The sequence below is a fragment of the Pygocentrus nattereri genome, chromosome 18 (genome assembly GCF_015220715.1).
Source record: "Pygocentrus nattereri isolate fPygNat1 chromosome 18, fPygNat1.pri, whole genome shotgun sequence".
Classification (NCBI taxonomy): Eukaryota; Metazoa; Chordata; class Actinopteri; order Characiformes; family Serrasalmidae; genus Pygocentrus; species Pygocentrus nattereri.
In genome coordinates, this window is record NC_051228.1 from 4,495,403 (window position 1) to 4,511,449 (window position 16,047).

The following is a 16,047-nucleotide window of genomic DNA, read 5'->3' on the forward strand; positions in this document are numbered from 1 at the left end:
GCACCACAGCTGCCCATGCCCCAGCTGCCACCACCTGCCTTGGACTAGCTGCCCACCCTACACTAGTGTTCTCATAGACTCCTAGTTATTCCTAATACCAATATTACTGCTATTAATATTAGTAGTATAATCACTTGTAGGTAGTCTGACCAGAGGAGGATGGGTCCACCCTGGTGAGCCTGGTTCCTCCCAAGATTTCTTCCTCAGTTCTGAGGGAGTTTTTCCTTACCACTGTTGCCCCTGGCTTGCCCACCGGCAGGGGGGGGGGGGGGGTTTCTGTACATTCTTACAGTCCTGTTAAAACTTTGTCTTTTCCGAAATTCTGTAAAGCTGCTTTGTGACAACATCCGATGTAAAAAGCACTACAAATAAATTTGATTTGATTTGAACTTTTTTACATCAGTAATTTATTCCTAAAAATCATTTTCACTTGTGTTGGTTGATTTAATTTCATTATGCATGAATTTATCACCATTTTTTGTTGTATACAGTTTTCAGTAACACTTTACTGTAGGGCACCTGGTCAAAAGGCTTTATGATACCTACATGAGCTTGTCATGACAACTGACATAACCCTACAGAAATTGTTATAAACACTTATGCCAATAGATGTCATTCGCTATGCAGGTTGCATTTGCCAATTTTGATCAGTTAGTAAGTAACTTTTATGACAGACGATGCCTATTGGAATAAGCATTTATATACATTTCAGCAGGGCTATGTCAGTTGTCATGACAAGCTTATGTAGGTGTTGTGTAGCCTTATGAACAGTACCCTACAGTAAAGTGTCACCCAGTTTTCAATGCCTGTATATTTGCAAGCCATGTTGGAGTTATATTGTAAATAAAGATCATTTCAATGCACCCTTGAGTCTAAATGTTGACTGATTGATTAAATAATTAATTAAATAATCTTCTCAGTACACACCCTGCTTTGCTACACTTGGATATGCATATAGAACATTTACATCATGTAGGTACAAAAGGTACACTTTCCTTGAAGACCCTGAATGTTCGATACCAACTTCCCACGAGATCTTCTCACTTTAAAGAACCATACATTGAAACGTTCTGCCAAGAAACCAAAGTCCTTCTTCTATGGCATCACAAACCAGGTAGAACACCTTTCAGTCCCCTCGTTTTTAAGTGTGGCCTACGAGATTGCACAGTTTGTGTTTGACCTCTTATAACTGGGGTAGAGTTTGTCTATGTCTTGGTTTTGCTTGACCAGCATTTCCATAATTATCTCCATCAGCCTTTTTACTTGGTGACGACTTTTGTCATCGTTACTAAAAGTGTGATATCTGAAACTGAATTTTTTTAACAACCGCCTGAGCTGGGGGTCAGCCAATTTAATGTAGTCACCTAAACTCCCCCCCTTGAGCTTCTCTTTGCCTGTGAACAGGACGACCGTCTTTTCGACCACTTCCGTGCCAAATATTTTCTCATAATTCGAGACGCTGTCTCTCTCTGCCTCTGTGAAACGGCCCACGTGCATAACCAGTAAATACACCACCGGCTCCTGCTGAGAGAGTTCTTTACATGTCTTAATGTGGCTCTTTGGATTCTTTAGATCGTTGTCAAAGAAATCTGGTGTGTCGATGACGCTGACCTTTATCCTGCAAACGAATCCCTCTGCTCTCTCGCATTCCTGTGTTACAGCTGTGGAACTGGCACGAGATTCAAACTGCCTCCTAGCCAGTATCGTGTTACCAGTCGCACTTTTCCCAGCGCCGGTCTGTCCCAACAGCACAATGGTCATCACGTTTCTTTCTCTGGGGTTTCTCTTGATGTCCGGCATGGAGGCAGCCTGGATTACTTCTAGAACAAAAGTTCAAGTGTATGTGTTATCATCTGTAGAGTAAAATGATGATGATGATGATGATGATGATGATGATGATGATGATCTTTTCCTGCTGTACAATTTTTTTTTTTACCACAATACACAATTCTCACAATTAATTAGATCAAATACAAATTCAATGAGTTTGAAAAATTTCTAAATTTAAATTAAAGTTAGGGCTAAAATTGGGGCCAAGGCAACAGATAGGATTAGACTTTGGATTGAGGTTAAAGTTAGGGTAAGGATTAAGGCCAAATAACGAAAACGTTTCCTCCACTTTAGCTAAGCCAGGGTTCGGCAGTCGGCAGTTCGGCAGCACACGAATCTTTCACTGCCCTGTTACAGCTCCACAGCAGAACCAGATTTTTAGGCAAGGTAACAATCAGCTCTGCTGATCATTCTAACACAGTTTTAACAACAAATGGTCTTAAATGCTGGAGTTAGCATAGAACTGCTAACATATGGAGTCCAATTAGGGTCTTTAAATGGTGACGAGAAAAAAAATATATCGCAAATATAAGATTAGCATTTTTAGATTAGATTTTTAGATAAGATTAGCATTACCTATTTTGTTTCTGCGATACTTTCCCTCTTTTGCGTTTCTTTCTTTTGTTTGCGCGTCACACTGCTTTTCTTTGCATCTCGCATTTTACGTTCATCATTTTTTTTCGCGCTTCTCTCTTTTCTTTGCTCCAGTTTTACCCTCTGTGTGGGGGCGGGGAAAGAGGCGTGGCCAAGAGCGAAAGGCATGCCGTGAATGGTCCGCGTCATCAGTTGGAGCCACCGTTACACAGCACGGCAATTCGGTTTACTGGTATCATGGCAGACGGGCGCCCAGCTGGACCATCACCAGCACAGTTAGCCACGCTATGTAGTTCACATTTTGCACAGATCACCTGAAGCCTGTAGAGAAACTGTAGTGAAAATTATCACTATAGCTACACGAAAATATGTAGGCGCTACAGCTACTAGCTACATTTCATAACAGTAGCAACTACAGCTACAAACATAGAGTGACCTAACTACAAAAAGTTGCACGCTATTTAGCTGCTCCCCCATCCCTGGGTTAGGATTAGGGCCAGGATTAGGAATAGTTTTTGGGTTATGGTTAAGATAAGGGAAAGGATGAGAAGGTGAGAAGAGATTAGGTCTTTGGTTGAGGTTAAAGTTAGGGGTAGGATTAGGGGCAGAGTGAGGATTAGGATTAGTTTTTGGGTTGAGGTTAAAGTTAGGGGTAGGATTAGGGTCCAGGATTGTCAGGATTAGGATTTAGGATGAATGTAAAGTTAGTTTTAAAATTAGGCCAAAGTGAGATTAATGTTACTGTAAGGATTAGGGCCTGGGTGAGGATTAGGATTAGGTTTTGGGTTGAGGCTAAGGTTAGGATTAGGGCCAGAGTGAGGATTAGGATTTGGGTTGAGGTTAACATTAGGGGCCAGGATGAGGGTCAGGATTAGGTTTTTGAGTAAGGTTAGGTTTTGTGTAATGGAAGTAACATATAAAGACTACTTAATGTAACATATCAAGTCCATCTACTTAATGCAAGTAATGTACTAACAGTACATCTTCAAGATATTTAAATCAGTGTATTCAGATGTTGCACTACTGCTACTTCACCAATGTGCTACCGAGTCTCTGTTTAGTGTTTACTATACACTCATATAATTAAATGCACACACTGCTGGTCAAATGTTGTGTTTTGTTTATTTTGTATGTAAAACATGAATTAACATCTGCAGGGAACACACTTAAATATGGCATTTTATTTTTCTGTGCATTTTAGTGCAGAGTTTCGATTTAGATGCTGAATTTAACATACTGGAAAATGGAATAAAGCATAAATCATAAATATAGCTATTGCAGAGTCCACATTCTATGTTACATTAATTTATTCACTTTATGCACAACCATACCAGCAAAAAAATGTAAACATTTTTTTTTAAGTGAAGATAAAGAGTGCATTACCTATTCCATTGCTTTCCACCTTCGGTCCCTCAGGTGGAGTCAGCTCGCTCTGCAAGACCTCTTCAAACATGTGGTCTTCAGGCCTAAGCAAAATATGGGTTATGCGGTCGAGTTTAAAAGCTGTTGTAAAGAACTTCGGTACATTTCAAATGTATTTAAAACAGCATTAATATAACTGTGAAAAGGATGTTCACATAGCACTTTCACAGCATCTCATATAAACACGTCATAACATGTTCACGAATGTTTAAATGAACATTCATAAAGTGTTTTATATGACGTTAATATGGTCTACTGTGTTATGTTACTGAGATTTTTCCAAAATAAAAGTTCTCACTCTTCTTTTTAAGAAACTTTATTATTTTCAGTGAAAGGTCTCATTTCTGGGCAGCCAAAATAAAAATGACCTCACCTTACACTTTTACAGATTAAGTTCTTTGACACATTTCATCATATTTGAACAATGAAGTGTCAAAGCATTTAATGACTAAAGTGGTAAAGCCAGGTCTTTTTTATTTCGGCTGTCCAGAAATGAGGTGTTTCACTGATTTAGTCCATATTAATATTAAACGTATACTTTGCAAATGTTGATTTAACCCCCTTACCAAGCCAAAGGCCCACAGGTAGGCCCAAAGTTGTATTACACATTTCTATAACCTAATAATTGCTGTGTTAGTTTGCATTGCAGTTGTAGTTACTGAAGAATAAGCCTTGGTGTGTAATAAGCCTTGGATTTTAAGGGGTTAAACATTCATGAGCATGTTATAAAGTTTTCATGAGATGTTGTGAATGTGTTCAAGTGTGTTCACTTCAAGTGTCTTACTTCAAGTCAAGCATCTCTTCGCTTTTGTTGATTTCATAAAGGTTCTTAAGTTCCTCCAACAGCTCCATTCTGTCCATTCCATCATGGAAAACATATGCTCTCCCATGGCAGGCATGAACAATCTTTCCAAGGTTATGGTCCTCATCTAATGGTATCCTTTCGTTGACCAAGACAGGAACCATTCTGTCCAATATTTTCTGTCCAAACCTCTGCTGCAGGTAGACGAACACACGGATATCCTCCTGAGATACCGGCATATGATGAAGCACGAGGAGAAACACACTGTGACAGTTATTTGATGGGTCCATATACTCCAAAACCTTTTTCTCCATGTCTGAGTTTGGGGTGTTTGGGGTGAGGTCAGCAGTATCGACAACGCTGAGCCAGTCTGCATTTATCTCACATGATATTTCATACTTTGATTTGTCTGGCTTCCTATAATCATAGTCGACAATGGCTTTCATGATAGCATGTTTGGCGGTGTTGCTCCTGCCCAGCAGCACAACAGTGTCAAAACGGTGGTCTTCAGATGGCTCAGCATTTCTCACCCACCCTGTGACCACACAATTTATCATTTTAGGTTCTCTTCAGTCGTATGTAACATTCTTCACATTGATGCAATGGTCCAGCCAAAAAAACATGCTTACCCAAATGATGGAACCAGGTTTGCCTCTGGTTTTGTACTAGAGCTATGAGGACACTGCACATATGGCACAGCAAAAATTAAACCACTTTTTTAGTGAAGGTGGGAAAACTGCAGCGAATATTCTACCCTGCTCACTTTCTCGTAGCACCACAGTGCACCACTGAACATTTACCTGTTGCTGCATTAAAGTAATTCTAGAACAATATTGTCGATGTGGCATGAAAGTTTACACTGAGAATGACAGTCGATCTGATATCTTTAAGACTTTTTACTATCTCAGCTAGAGAGTTACTAACCAAGTATTTCTTCATATCCTTTTGCTAAAAAAAAAAGTGAGTATGTGGCAGTGGTGGACAGTAACTGAGTAACTGAGTAAATGTAATTAGTTTCTGTACTTTAGTATTTTTTGGTGTATCTGTACTGAAGTTTCTTCATTCTGGGCGACTTTTTCCTTTCACTCCACTACATTTCAGAGTCTAATATCCGACTTTTTCCTCCTACATTTTGAGAAATCTGTCGTTCCTTTTGGTTTCTGTGTGTATAAAAACGTAACATGTCAAAACAAAAGAAGCGCAAAGCCAGAGCACCAATTTACTTAGTTACTGTCCACCACTGGACGCTATGCAAAGGTGCACAACGTCATGCTATGCGACATGACATACCTGGCAGACCTTAGAGAAGTTCACCACCTCATTAATCAGTTGAAACTTTAAGCAAACTTTTACATATTTCTCAGATCTTGTAACTCAGCCTGAGCCCCATTCAAGCTGCTTTTGGAGATGCTAACAGCTTTTTTTATGTCGATAAAAAGGCTCAAGCTGTTGGGATGCAGCTGAACCATCAGCTTGGAGACGAAGCTGATTGGTCAGTGAGTTCATGACGCTGGTCAAAGTTTGTAAAGGGCAAATAAATGGTCATATTTCTCTCATTTGGTGTGCAAGACAATCTGTTATAATGTATTCTAATTAATTCTCATATAAATCACGTTCGGTGTGTAAAGGCCTTCATCCTGCATTCACTTCAAGCTCAGAATTGCATTTTTACAAAAACACATGAAACCAAAGCAAAAGTCAGCCAGCTACTGTATGAGATATGACTTGTGAGATAACCTTAACACTCATGATGCAGTGAAAATTTATGGTCAATGTTATAGTTTAACCATCTGATGTCCCTGTTTGTTGAAATCTCATTTGAAGGTTGAGAAGTGGTTTATTACGACATTGTGACCAACCATGTTGATTTGACTTTGCATGCTGAGCTCGAATTTGTGAACACAGTCCTTGCTTTGAGTAGGAATTCACAGATGTTTTGGGATGTTTTCTTAGATTTTTTCCTAGTTAGAAATTTGTGTCTCAGTCGAAGGAATGGAAGGCTATAGCCACCAATTGTGCAAACAGCTGCATAAATCGGTTGTTTAGTGTAGTAGTTAACACCTTTGCCTTCTACACTGTAGACTGGGGTTCAATCCCCCACCTGGGTAAGAACCCTACACTGTACCAATAAGAGTCCTTGGGCAAGACTCCTAACACTACCTATGCCTACCTGTGTAAAGCAATCAAATTGTAAGTCGCTCTGGATAAGAGCGTCAGCCAAATGCCGTAAATGTAAATTACATGTGCCTCAAACTATTTTGAACTGTTAAGTGATCTCAAATAGGCTTTGTCTGACCTACTCTTATCTACGATGGACAGACAAAATGCCCGTACCTGTTGTCTAAGCCACTAAGTTTACCCTGCTGAAAAAAGACCGTCAGCATGACTAGAATTGAAACCTGATGGTTTTGCTTTCTAGTGGGAATTGGCACAATAAACCCTTAGAGACCTCTAATCTCCTGTAGGACACTTTTAGATCTAATTGGGAATCCAAATCAAATCAAATGCACCTGGAATCAGTCTCAGAACACCTGATAAACATTAGAACATCTTACACAGCGATTTCAAACCATCAGGGAAAAAAAACTAAATACCACTAGTGACTAATGAACTCCATTAGGGACCGACAGAAGCTTTTAATGGCTTCACAGTGCTGTGACTCAGATAGTGTCAGAATAGACCTTAGTTACTCAGTCTAGTGTGAGGCATGTCTAAAGAAGTAGGCAGGCAGTTTGCATGATGTTAACATGCTTTCAAACATATATTATGCATTAGCTGCATTATACTCATAGCTTGAGTACATAAGTTAAGAAGCAAACTTCAGACACCAGCCATATTTTGGCTGATTGGTTACATTTTGGTGTGAGGAAAATACTCTGCAAATGATTTTTGGATGAGCCATTGTTTTAGGCAATTCACAGCTTTAGGTTTTCAGTATTTCTGATTATGCACACCACTGAAAACTGGATATTTACTGAATATGTGCCTACCAAAACCACTAAGGTGGGTATCAGGAACCAGATATAGCATCCGTCCATCTCCAGTTACACAAGCTCAGTCATGCCTTTACAATCTACTTACAGTCAAATGCTATTTGTTTAAAGTAAAAACGAATTTAACAACTTACTCTGTGGCATGCCGTCCATCCATGAGTGGTCAGCCCAAGCCATCACTGTTTTAGATTAATTACATTAACTTTCAAAACAACAGAAGACTTTTGCAACTAAAAGTAACACAACGCATTGTTTGTAGGTTCAACTGGGAAGCAAAACCATAAGAAATGTGGTATAACTCGTTCCAGATGCTTTAGATAGCTGAGTGACTGAGGCGTTTCAAAAGAATGCCTGTTTACATTTTTGTGCATTGCAATCTTTTTCAGGACCGTTCACATTTTTCAGATCCCTCCTTTACTGCACATGGTGATACTTTAGATTTGTCTTCTATACCTGATTTATTCCTTTAAACTGCAAATCTTAAAGACAGCAACAGATACCGAGATTAAAACTAAGAAGGTTTGACAAATTATGCTGTAACATGAGTCTTTTAAGCCGTGAGTAGAGAAGATTTAATCATTTCAAATAAATGTCAAACAAAAAATCACAAAAAAAATCATGTAACACATTCATAACATCCTATGTAAACACTTCATAATGTTCATCAACGTTTAATAAAGCAGACATATTTAATGTGGTATTAATATTGACTACCATGTCATTTTATTGAGAATTTTTTTTCCCGAAATAAAAAAATCTATCGTTTTTGTAATTTTGAAAGAGTACATGATTTTCAGTAAAATGCCTAATTTATGGACAGCCAAAATAAAAGTGACCTTGCTTTAACCCTTTGGTCATTAAGTGCTTTGGCACTTGGGCATATCATCATTCTTAGATTCAGATGAATGATTGATCCTGAGCATATTGAATTTACTGTCCATGTAGTAAAGTGATATGCAAAACAAAAGCTTGTATTAAAAGAAATGTATTATATATATATATATATATATATATATATATATATATATATATATATATATACACACACACACATACACACACACACACACACACACACACACAGATTTTCTTCCAAATGTCAGGACTTTTATTTTGAAACATGTATTTCAGTAAAAGACATAGTCCATATTGATATAATGTAAACCATGTACATTTACACATTCATGAACATGTTATGAAGTGTTTATGTAAGATGCTATAAAAGTGTTATGTAGACACCCTTCAAGTAATGTGTTACCAAAACATATGTCCGGTCATTATTACCTCATTTACATTTAACAGAAATCATCATGCTGCTTTGCATTTAAACTCTGTGGGCATATATGTTGTCATACACTCCCCTCTGCTGGGCCTGTGTGGTACCTCACATGCTCAGAGCTCTACCCATCTGATTCTTATGAGGAGATCCATCTGTTTCTAATTCTAGGCCTTATAACAGCAGGACATATAGGACGTTTGTGAAGTCCAGCTGATGCCAAACAGTTCTCTCTTCTCTAGGTGCACTTTGAAAACGTGCCTAGAAAGAGCATTTAGGTACCAAATCAAAACCAGGAAAACAGCTCAGTAGATACGAGGCAAGCCATGTTGTGAAGGCCTTTAAGGTTAACAAAGCCAGCAATGATAATGCAGTTATAATACAGGTGGGGTTGTAAACCTGTTCATGAATGTTTCTAAGTAGTTTTTCCACTGAGTTCTTCCTTGAGACTCATTTTTGCAGGAATAGAATGATCAGCTTTTATTTTGGCAATATACAATTACTAAGCATTATATAGAAGCTATGCATGTGTACAAGGACAGTCTATTATACATTTCTTACCTTTAAATAGCTGGTTTTGGGAAAAAAAAAAATGTACTATGCAGTTTAGGAATTGATGAGCAATATAGAAATATGCTGACTGAGCTAAACACAACTATGTATAAACATTAATTTTAAGATAAATTGAACTGCTTTGACTATTAGTGCATTATTATTATTTATCTATGATATTCTATGTACAATATTTAAACAAATGTGTTCAAAACTGTTGAGTACATATGGTCTGGGCACTCCTGGTCAAATGATATGCCACTTTAACATGCGGGGGGGTAAAATGTTCTCTAACTCTTTCATAGACCACATCTTATAATTAGCCCAATATGTTAAAAGCAAATGAACGGTAGTTATACATTTAAATGGGTTCTCGGTAGAGGATGTGTTCATTCATTTTCACTTAGAAACCCTGGCAACCTTCTGCATTTGAATTTAAAATCTACCACATTAAAGTTTGGTTAAAAGCGTTCAGGGATCAAATTAAAGCTTGATGAAGAGGACTCAAAAATCTGACAGGTCACAATATACCTGACCGATGTTTTGAACCAGGGATAGAAGATGGCATATATAAGAGGATTCACAGAGGAATTGATGTACAGAAACCAATTGACCACACTAACCACCAGAGATGAACTGATGATCTCGTCGGCTGAAAGAGGTCCCACAGTGAATGGAATCCAGCAGGCAAGATACAAGAAAATAACAATGGCCAAAGTTTTGGCTGCTTTAGTTTCAGAAGAGCTTGAAACTTTGGCTCCATGGTTGTTTGTGGCACTGTTCTTTACAGCTTTAACAGCTTTGGCTTGACGTCTTGCCACTTTAAAAATGATTGAATACAGGATCAGTATAATAACACAAGGGAACAGAAATGAAACTACAATGTCAGCAATCACCCAGGAATATTTCATGACAAGAACACACTCTCCATAGCATCCATCAGAGATCTGAGAGTGAAGCAGATGGTTATTAAAGTACATAAGCATGAGGTTGTAGAAGACAGACCATGACCAGGCTATAATTATAAACAATGAGGTTTTACACACTGTGATTCTCGTGGGATAAAGCAGAGGGTCGTTGACAGCGATGTACCGATCAACTGCTATTAAAACTAAGCTACTAACTGATGCCGAGACTGTAACGTAATCGATAACTGGAAACAGTGTGCATACAGTTTTCCCAAGATACCAACAGGAGTCAATAAAGTCCATTATTCTTACTGGCATGATAATCAGCCCCACGAGAAGATCTGCCACAGCCAGAGAGAGGATGAGCAGGTTGGTGGGAGTGTGGAGCTGCTTGAAGTGAGAGATGGAGATGATCACCAGCAGGTTCAGAAACACAGTGAACACAGAAACACATGAGAGAACAATGAACACGACGACACTCGCAGAACCTGCTCGGACCTCCTTTCTGCAAGAAGAGTTGTTGTCAGGAAAGCAGTATTGAATGGTCGTGTTTTGTTGATGCTCAGTAATGTTCATCCTGGCTGATAGTAGCTAATGAACCTCCTTTGTTCATCTCAGTTTCACAGAAAATGCATTCCTATTTGACCCTGGACTGATACATTTCCCCACATTCACTGTACATTTATATCTACATCTGCACCCTCCCACTAACATATGAGTGGTTACTTCATCCCAAACAAACATCAATCCTTTGTTGCATTACATCATCACTGTTTACTGATTTATGGTAATAAAAGAAAAGAAGAAATGACATTACTTTTTTTTTTTGTTAGACTTGATAGGTGGAAGTGGTGGGGTTGGAAGGTGCAAGGGCCAACAAAGCAAACCAATAAGCAAATGAGTTTTTTTGACTAAATAAATAAATGTTTCTAAATGTTGTTTAAAAGGACAATAAGTAAGTATTTAATAACTTGCATATACATTTTTAGCAAAATGAGTTCTATATATTATCAAACCTGCTGTGTGAGCCTGCTAGCCGAAAGGAAGAAGGCAGAAGTGAGGCAAGAGGGCCAGGGTCCGTGCTAGGCTAACTCTAGATTTCAATTTTTTTTTTTTGGGAAAATAAACTGGACTACCTCTGGATCCAGCAGGCTACCCAGTGTGAGTGCTGACACTGCTGTGTTATTTTTCACTACGGCTATTCAGACCACATGTAATTGATGCTCATTCCAGCATACAGGCCGCTCAGACATGCCAAACTGGACCAGAAGCAAGTGAGAACCGGGCTGCCAGGAGCTATGTCTGCTCTTCAGGACTGTTTTAAGCACACTGACTAAGAGATGTTCAGAGAAGCAGCAACTTCTGGTGACTCCATCAACCTGGAGGAGTACAGATAATCAGTGACTGGATACATCAGCAACGTGCATTGATGATGTTACTGTCTCCAAGATATTCACTACACACTACACACCCCAACCAGAAACCATGGATGACTGCAGAGGTGCGCATGCTGCTGAGAACCCGTGACAAGGCTTTCAAGTCAAGGGATAAGGTAAGCCTCAGGATAGCTAGAGCCACGCTTTCCCAGGCCAGAGAGGCAAAGTGCACCTACTCAAAGAAAATCCATGAACATTAGGACACTGCTGACACACGGCACATGTGGCAGGGCATCCAGGCCATCACCAACTGCAAGACACCTCCACCTGCTTGTGACAGTGATGACACCCTTCCAGACTTGCTGAATAACTTCTATGCTCTGTCTGGAACACAGAACTGCACAATGACGAGGGAGAACACACCTCCTCCAAATGAATATATAGTGTGTCTGTCCACTGCTGATGTGCAGAGAACTCAACCCACGAAAAGTCCCAGGATCTGAAGGCATACCTGGCATAATGGCATAATTCAAACAATGCATGGAACAGCTAGCAGATGTTCTCATGGACAAATTCAACATCTCTTTGAGCACCGCAGTCATTCCAATGTTCTTCAAGTTCACCACCAAGTCTCCAGTGTCCTGTTTTAATGACTACTCCTGTTGCACTCACTCCCATTATCATGAATTGCTTCAAAGACTTTTCATGAGGCACATTAAAGACTACCTCTTTCACTGGACATACTGCAATTTGCATATTGCCCAACAACTAAACAGATGATGCAGTCTCCATCACACTCCACCTGGCTCTTATTCACCTGGACAATATAGGTACCTACTGTAGGTCAGAATACTGTTGATGGACTTCAGTTTAGCATTCCACACCATCATCCCTCAGCAGCTGACTGGAGGACTGAGCCTGCTGGGCCTGAAGACCACCCTCTGTAACTGAGTACCGGATTTCCTGACTGAGAGACCTCAATTAGTCGGGATACGTAACAACATTTCCAGTACTACCATACTGAGCACCGGCACCCCTCATTGCTGTGTGCTTAGTCCACTGCTGTTCACTCTGCTGACTAACGACTGTACTGCAAAGTACAGCTCAAGCCACATCATCGAGCTTGCTGATGACACAGCCATGATGGGTCTGATCAGCAAGAACAATGAGTCAACGTACAGAGAGGAGGTGCAGCAGCTAACGTACTGGTGCAGAACCAACAACCTTTCTCTGAATGTGGACAAAACTAAGGAGATCCGAGGTGACCACCCCACCCCCAACTGAACAGCAATGGTTCTGTTGTGGGAATCGTCAGGAGCACCAAGTTCCTAGGAGTTTACATCACAGAGAACAGCTGCACTTCTACTTCTTTCAGAGACTGAAGAAAGCTCATCTCTCCCCTCTCGTCCTCACCATGTTCTACAGGGGGACTGTGGAGAGCAATTTCAGAAGCTGCATCATTGCCTGATTTGGGAATTGCAATACCTGTGACCGCAAGACCCTGCAAATAATGACGACAGCTGAGAAGATCATCAGGGTTTCTCTCCCCTCCATCATGGACATTTACACCACACACTACATCCGAGCCACCAGCATTGTGGACGACCCCATCCACCCCTCACACTGACTTCTTTCACTGCTGCCATCCGGCAGAAGGTACCGGAGCATCAGTTTTACATAAGCAATCAGGTTTTAAAACTTACAAGGACTGACTTCTCCACGCTTGCACTGTACTGTCTCATTTTGTTCCATGTTGCACTATGGTCCTGAAGGAATGTAATCCATGATATGTCTGGAGTCCAGGACTTCAGGAGCTGGTACCCATCATTGCTCCACTGGGACATAACTCTTAGTCTACAAAGTATTGAAGCTCCGCTCCTCATCTCCTGGAGTCTTGGAAACCCATTACACAGTGTTAAAAGGGAGTCAATCCTGTGACTGAGCTGACCAAGGGGTATTGAGCAATTTCTGTCCAGATCAGAAATCCAGACCGTTTGGTGGGATTATTATAATAAAAAAAAGTCTCAAAAATGTTCCCAGTTCCGGATTAACATGTTCACACTGTCCATTGGTTTGAGGGTGGTAACCTGAAGACAGGCTCACAGAAACCCCTATATGTTCAAAGAAGGCTGACCAGACTTTTGAGGTAAACTGTGAACCTCTATCTGAAAGAATGTCCTTGGGGATACCAAAATACTAAACACTCAATTCACTAGTGTCAGCCGTTTGAAATGCTCTGGGAAGTGAAAGAAATGAAATAAATTGGACACTTTAGGAAAATTGATCTACAATAGTAAAATGGTGGTGAATCCCTGTTATTCTGGTAAGTTGGTTACAAAATCAGTTGCTATGTGTGACCAAAGTCTTATGGGAATAGGTAATGGCATGAGTTTGCCTGCAGGTAAGGTCTTTGGTGTTTTACACTAAGAGCAAGTCTAACAAGAAGACAACAATCTATGAACATCTCCATGCATGGATGCCCACCAATAATGGTTAATTAACAACTGTTGTGTGTGAGTCTGGCCTGGATGACCTGTAGTGAGTAATGAATGTGTCCAAGTAACTAACCTGTCCTGAAACTTTCCAGGAATATACATTTGAAATTAAAGAAGTGATTTAATACTCATGACTGTGTGATGTTGATTGATGTCATATGCTGAGCTTGGAGTTGAGAGCACAATCCTGACTTTCAGAGTAGGACATCCCCAGTTGAGGAGTGTTTTCTTTGATGTTTGTTATGGGACGACAGGGAGGCTGACTAAGTGCAGAACAGAAAGCCAGCAAAAAGGGAAGTGAGGAAACATATGGGAGCAACGGAGTCTGCATTCAACATTGCTAACAAGGTGACACGGACCCAGATTCGAACTGCCGCTGTAATGATCAGCAGTCCACGGCATTACCACTGCGCCACTGGGATACACAGGTGAGCATAAGCAAAGCACCTCAAGGAAGGTGGAAATGAGGAGGCAGGGAAGAATGGCAAACAAAGGAAACGCCAAAAGCAGCGTGCTCAAACAAAGGCTGAATTAGAAAAAGGTGAAATAAAAGATAAACAGAAAACAAGACATCTTCTCTGAGATTATGAGAGAAAGGTCAGCTTTAGGTTTTGCTGGTTTGCTTTTCAAGGAGCAAGCACTTTTACATGGCTTGGAGCCATCTCTTGTTCAAGCTTTCTTTTGAGCCTTTAAGTCATGGTGGGGAATTTATCCTCTTGTTTTTCAAGCTCTTTTCTTTTAGCTAAATACCATACCGGTCAACCCTCTATAAATGTGTGACAAACACCAGTGTTTGCTGCAGCCTTAAATAGGGGCGCTCACAGGTGTATCGGGTTAGCCTGATTAGTCCATGGCCCTCTGCTGGCAGCAGGCAGTGCAGGCTGGACAACCTGCTGCCATTACCCTTTTCTGGCAGTAGGTGGTGCCAGCTGGGCACCTTGCAGCCATCGCCCTCTGCTGGCAGCAGGCAGTGCAGGCTTGACCCTTACAGTTTCCTAGTTGAAGGTGGGAAATTTGCGAGTCAGTTGAAGCAGTGGAACCTTATAGCCACCAATTCAGCAAACCTCATGGATATAAACCTCATTTTTATTTTACAGAATGATCTTACTGTACTGCAGGTGTCATACACTCCCTACTGCTGGGTCTGTTCAGTGACTTAGATGACCAGGCCATGTGTTTTTTCTTTTTGTTTTCCTTCGCCATGCTTCTCAGAAACCCTACACATTATCTGACTCTTATTAGGAGATCCATCTGTTTCTAATTCTAGACCTTTCAACTCCAGTACATATACTGTAGGGCCTTTTAGCTTTTGGTGGTGAAGTTTGTTTTGATTGTTGCTGATTTTAAGCTGTGTTTATTTAGGTAACTATTTAGTACTAGGTAGCCCTTTTTTCTCTAGGCATATGTTGACAATGGGTAATAGTATCAAATCACAATCTGGTAAAGTGCTAACTAAATTTCAGCTCAGTAGACACAAGGCAAGTCATGCTGTGATAATGTAGTTATAATACAGGTGTGGTTATAAACCGGTTCCTACATACATTTTTCACAGGATTTTCAAAGGATCAAATAAAGCATCATGAGGAAACTATTCATGTTTACTAGGATGATCTATTGCACATACAGACTTTGTCATTTTTGGGAACAAATATATTGTGCTGTTCATGAATTGACAAGCAATACAGATATGCTGGCTGAGATAAATGTAACTTTTTGAACCGATTTGACTATTTGACTTGATTTGCATGTATCTATAATCAGTGGTGTTTAAATGGTCCAGTACATACACTTTGAACAAA

General features: G+C 40.1%; 2 protein-coding genes across 2 annotated transcripts; both read right to left on the minus strand.

Moving 5' to 3' along the window:
- Positions 1-336: 336 nt before the first annotated feature.
- LOC108437824 (GTPase IMAP family member 8-like) lies at positions 337-7,876 on the minus strand. Its single transcript, XM_017715195.1, has 4 exons — positions 7,776-7,876; positions 4,631-5,183; positions 3,808-3,890; positions 337-1,820 (listed from the first exon to the last, which is right to left on the minus strand). Exons 1-4 carry the CDS (start codon positions 7,816-7,818, stop codon positions 1,153-1,155), a joined length of 1,347 nt encoding a protein of 448 aa, XP_017570684.1. The 5' UTR covers positions 7,819-7,876; the 3' UTR covers positions 337-1,152.
- A 2,054-nt stretch (positions 7,877-9,930) lies between these two features.
- LOC108437796 (trace amine-associated receptor 13c-like) lies at positions 9,931-10,953 on the minus strand. Its single transcript, XM_017715148.2, has one exon. It carries the CDS (start codon positions 10,951-10,953, stop codon positions 9,931-9,933), a length of 1,023 nt encoding a protein of 340 aa, XP_017570637.1.
- Positions 10,954-16,047: the final 5,094 nt, after the last annotated feature.

Bases quoted from the DNA above. Each gene is read 5' to 3' on its own strand.
- LOC108437796 (XM_017715148.2), bottom strand. From the start codon at position 10,953: ATGAACATTACTGAGCATCAACAAAACACGACCATTCAATACTGCTTT.
- LOC108437824 (XM_017715195.1), bottom strand. From the start codon at position 7,818: ATGGCTTGGGCTGACCACTCATGGATGGACGGCATGCCACAGA. The intron at 3,891-4,630 runs GTAAGACACTTG...TATTTTGCTTAG, and splicing joins GAAGAGATGCTTGACTTGAA to GCCTGAAGACCACATGTTTG. The intron at 1,821-3,807 runs GTAATGCACTCT...CTTTTGTTCTAG, and splicing joins GGTGGAAAGCAATGGAATAG to AAGTAATCCAGGCTGCCTCC.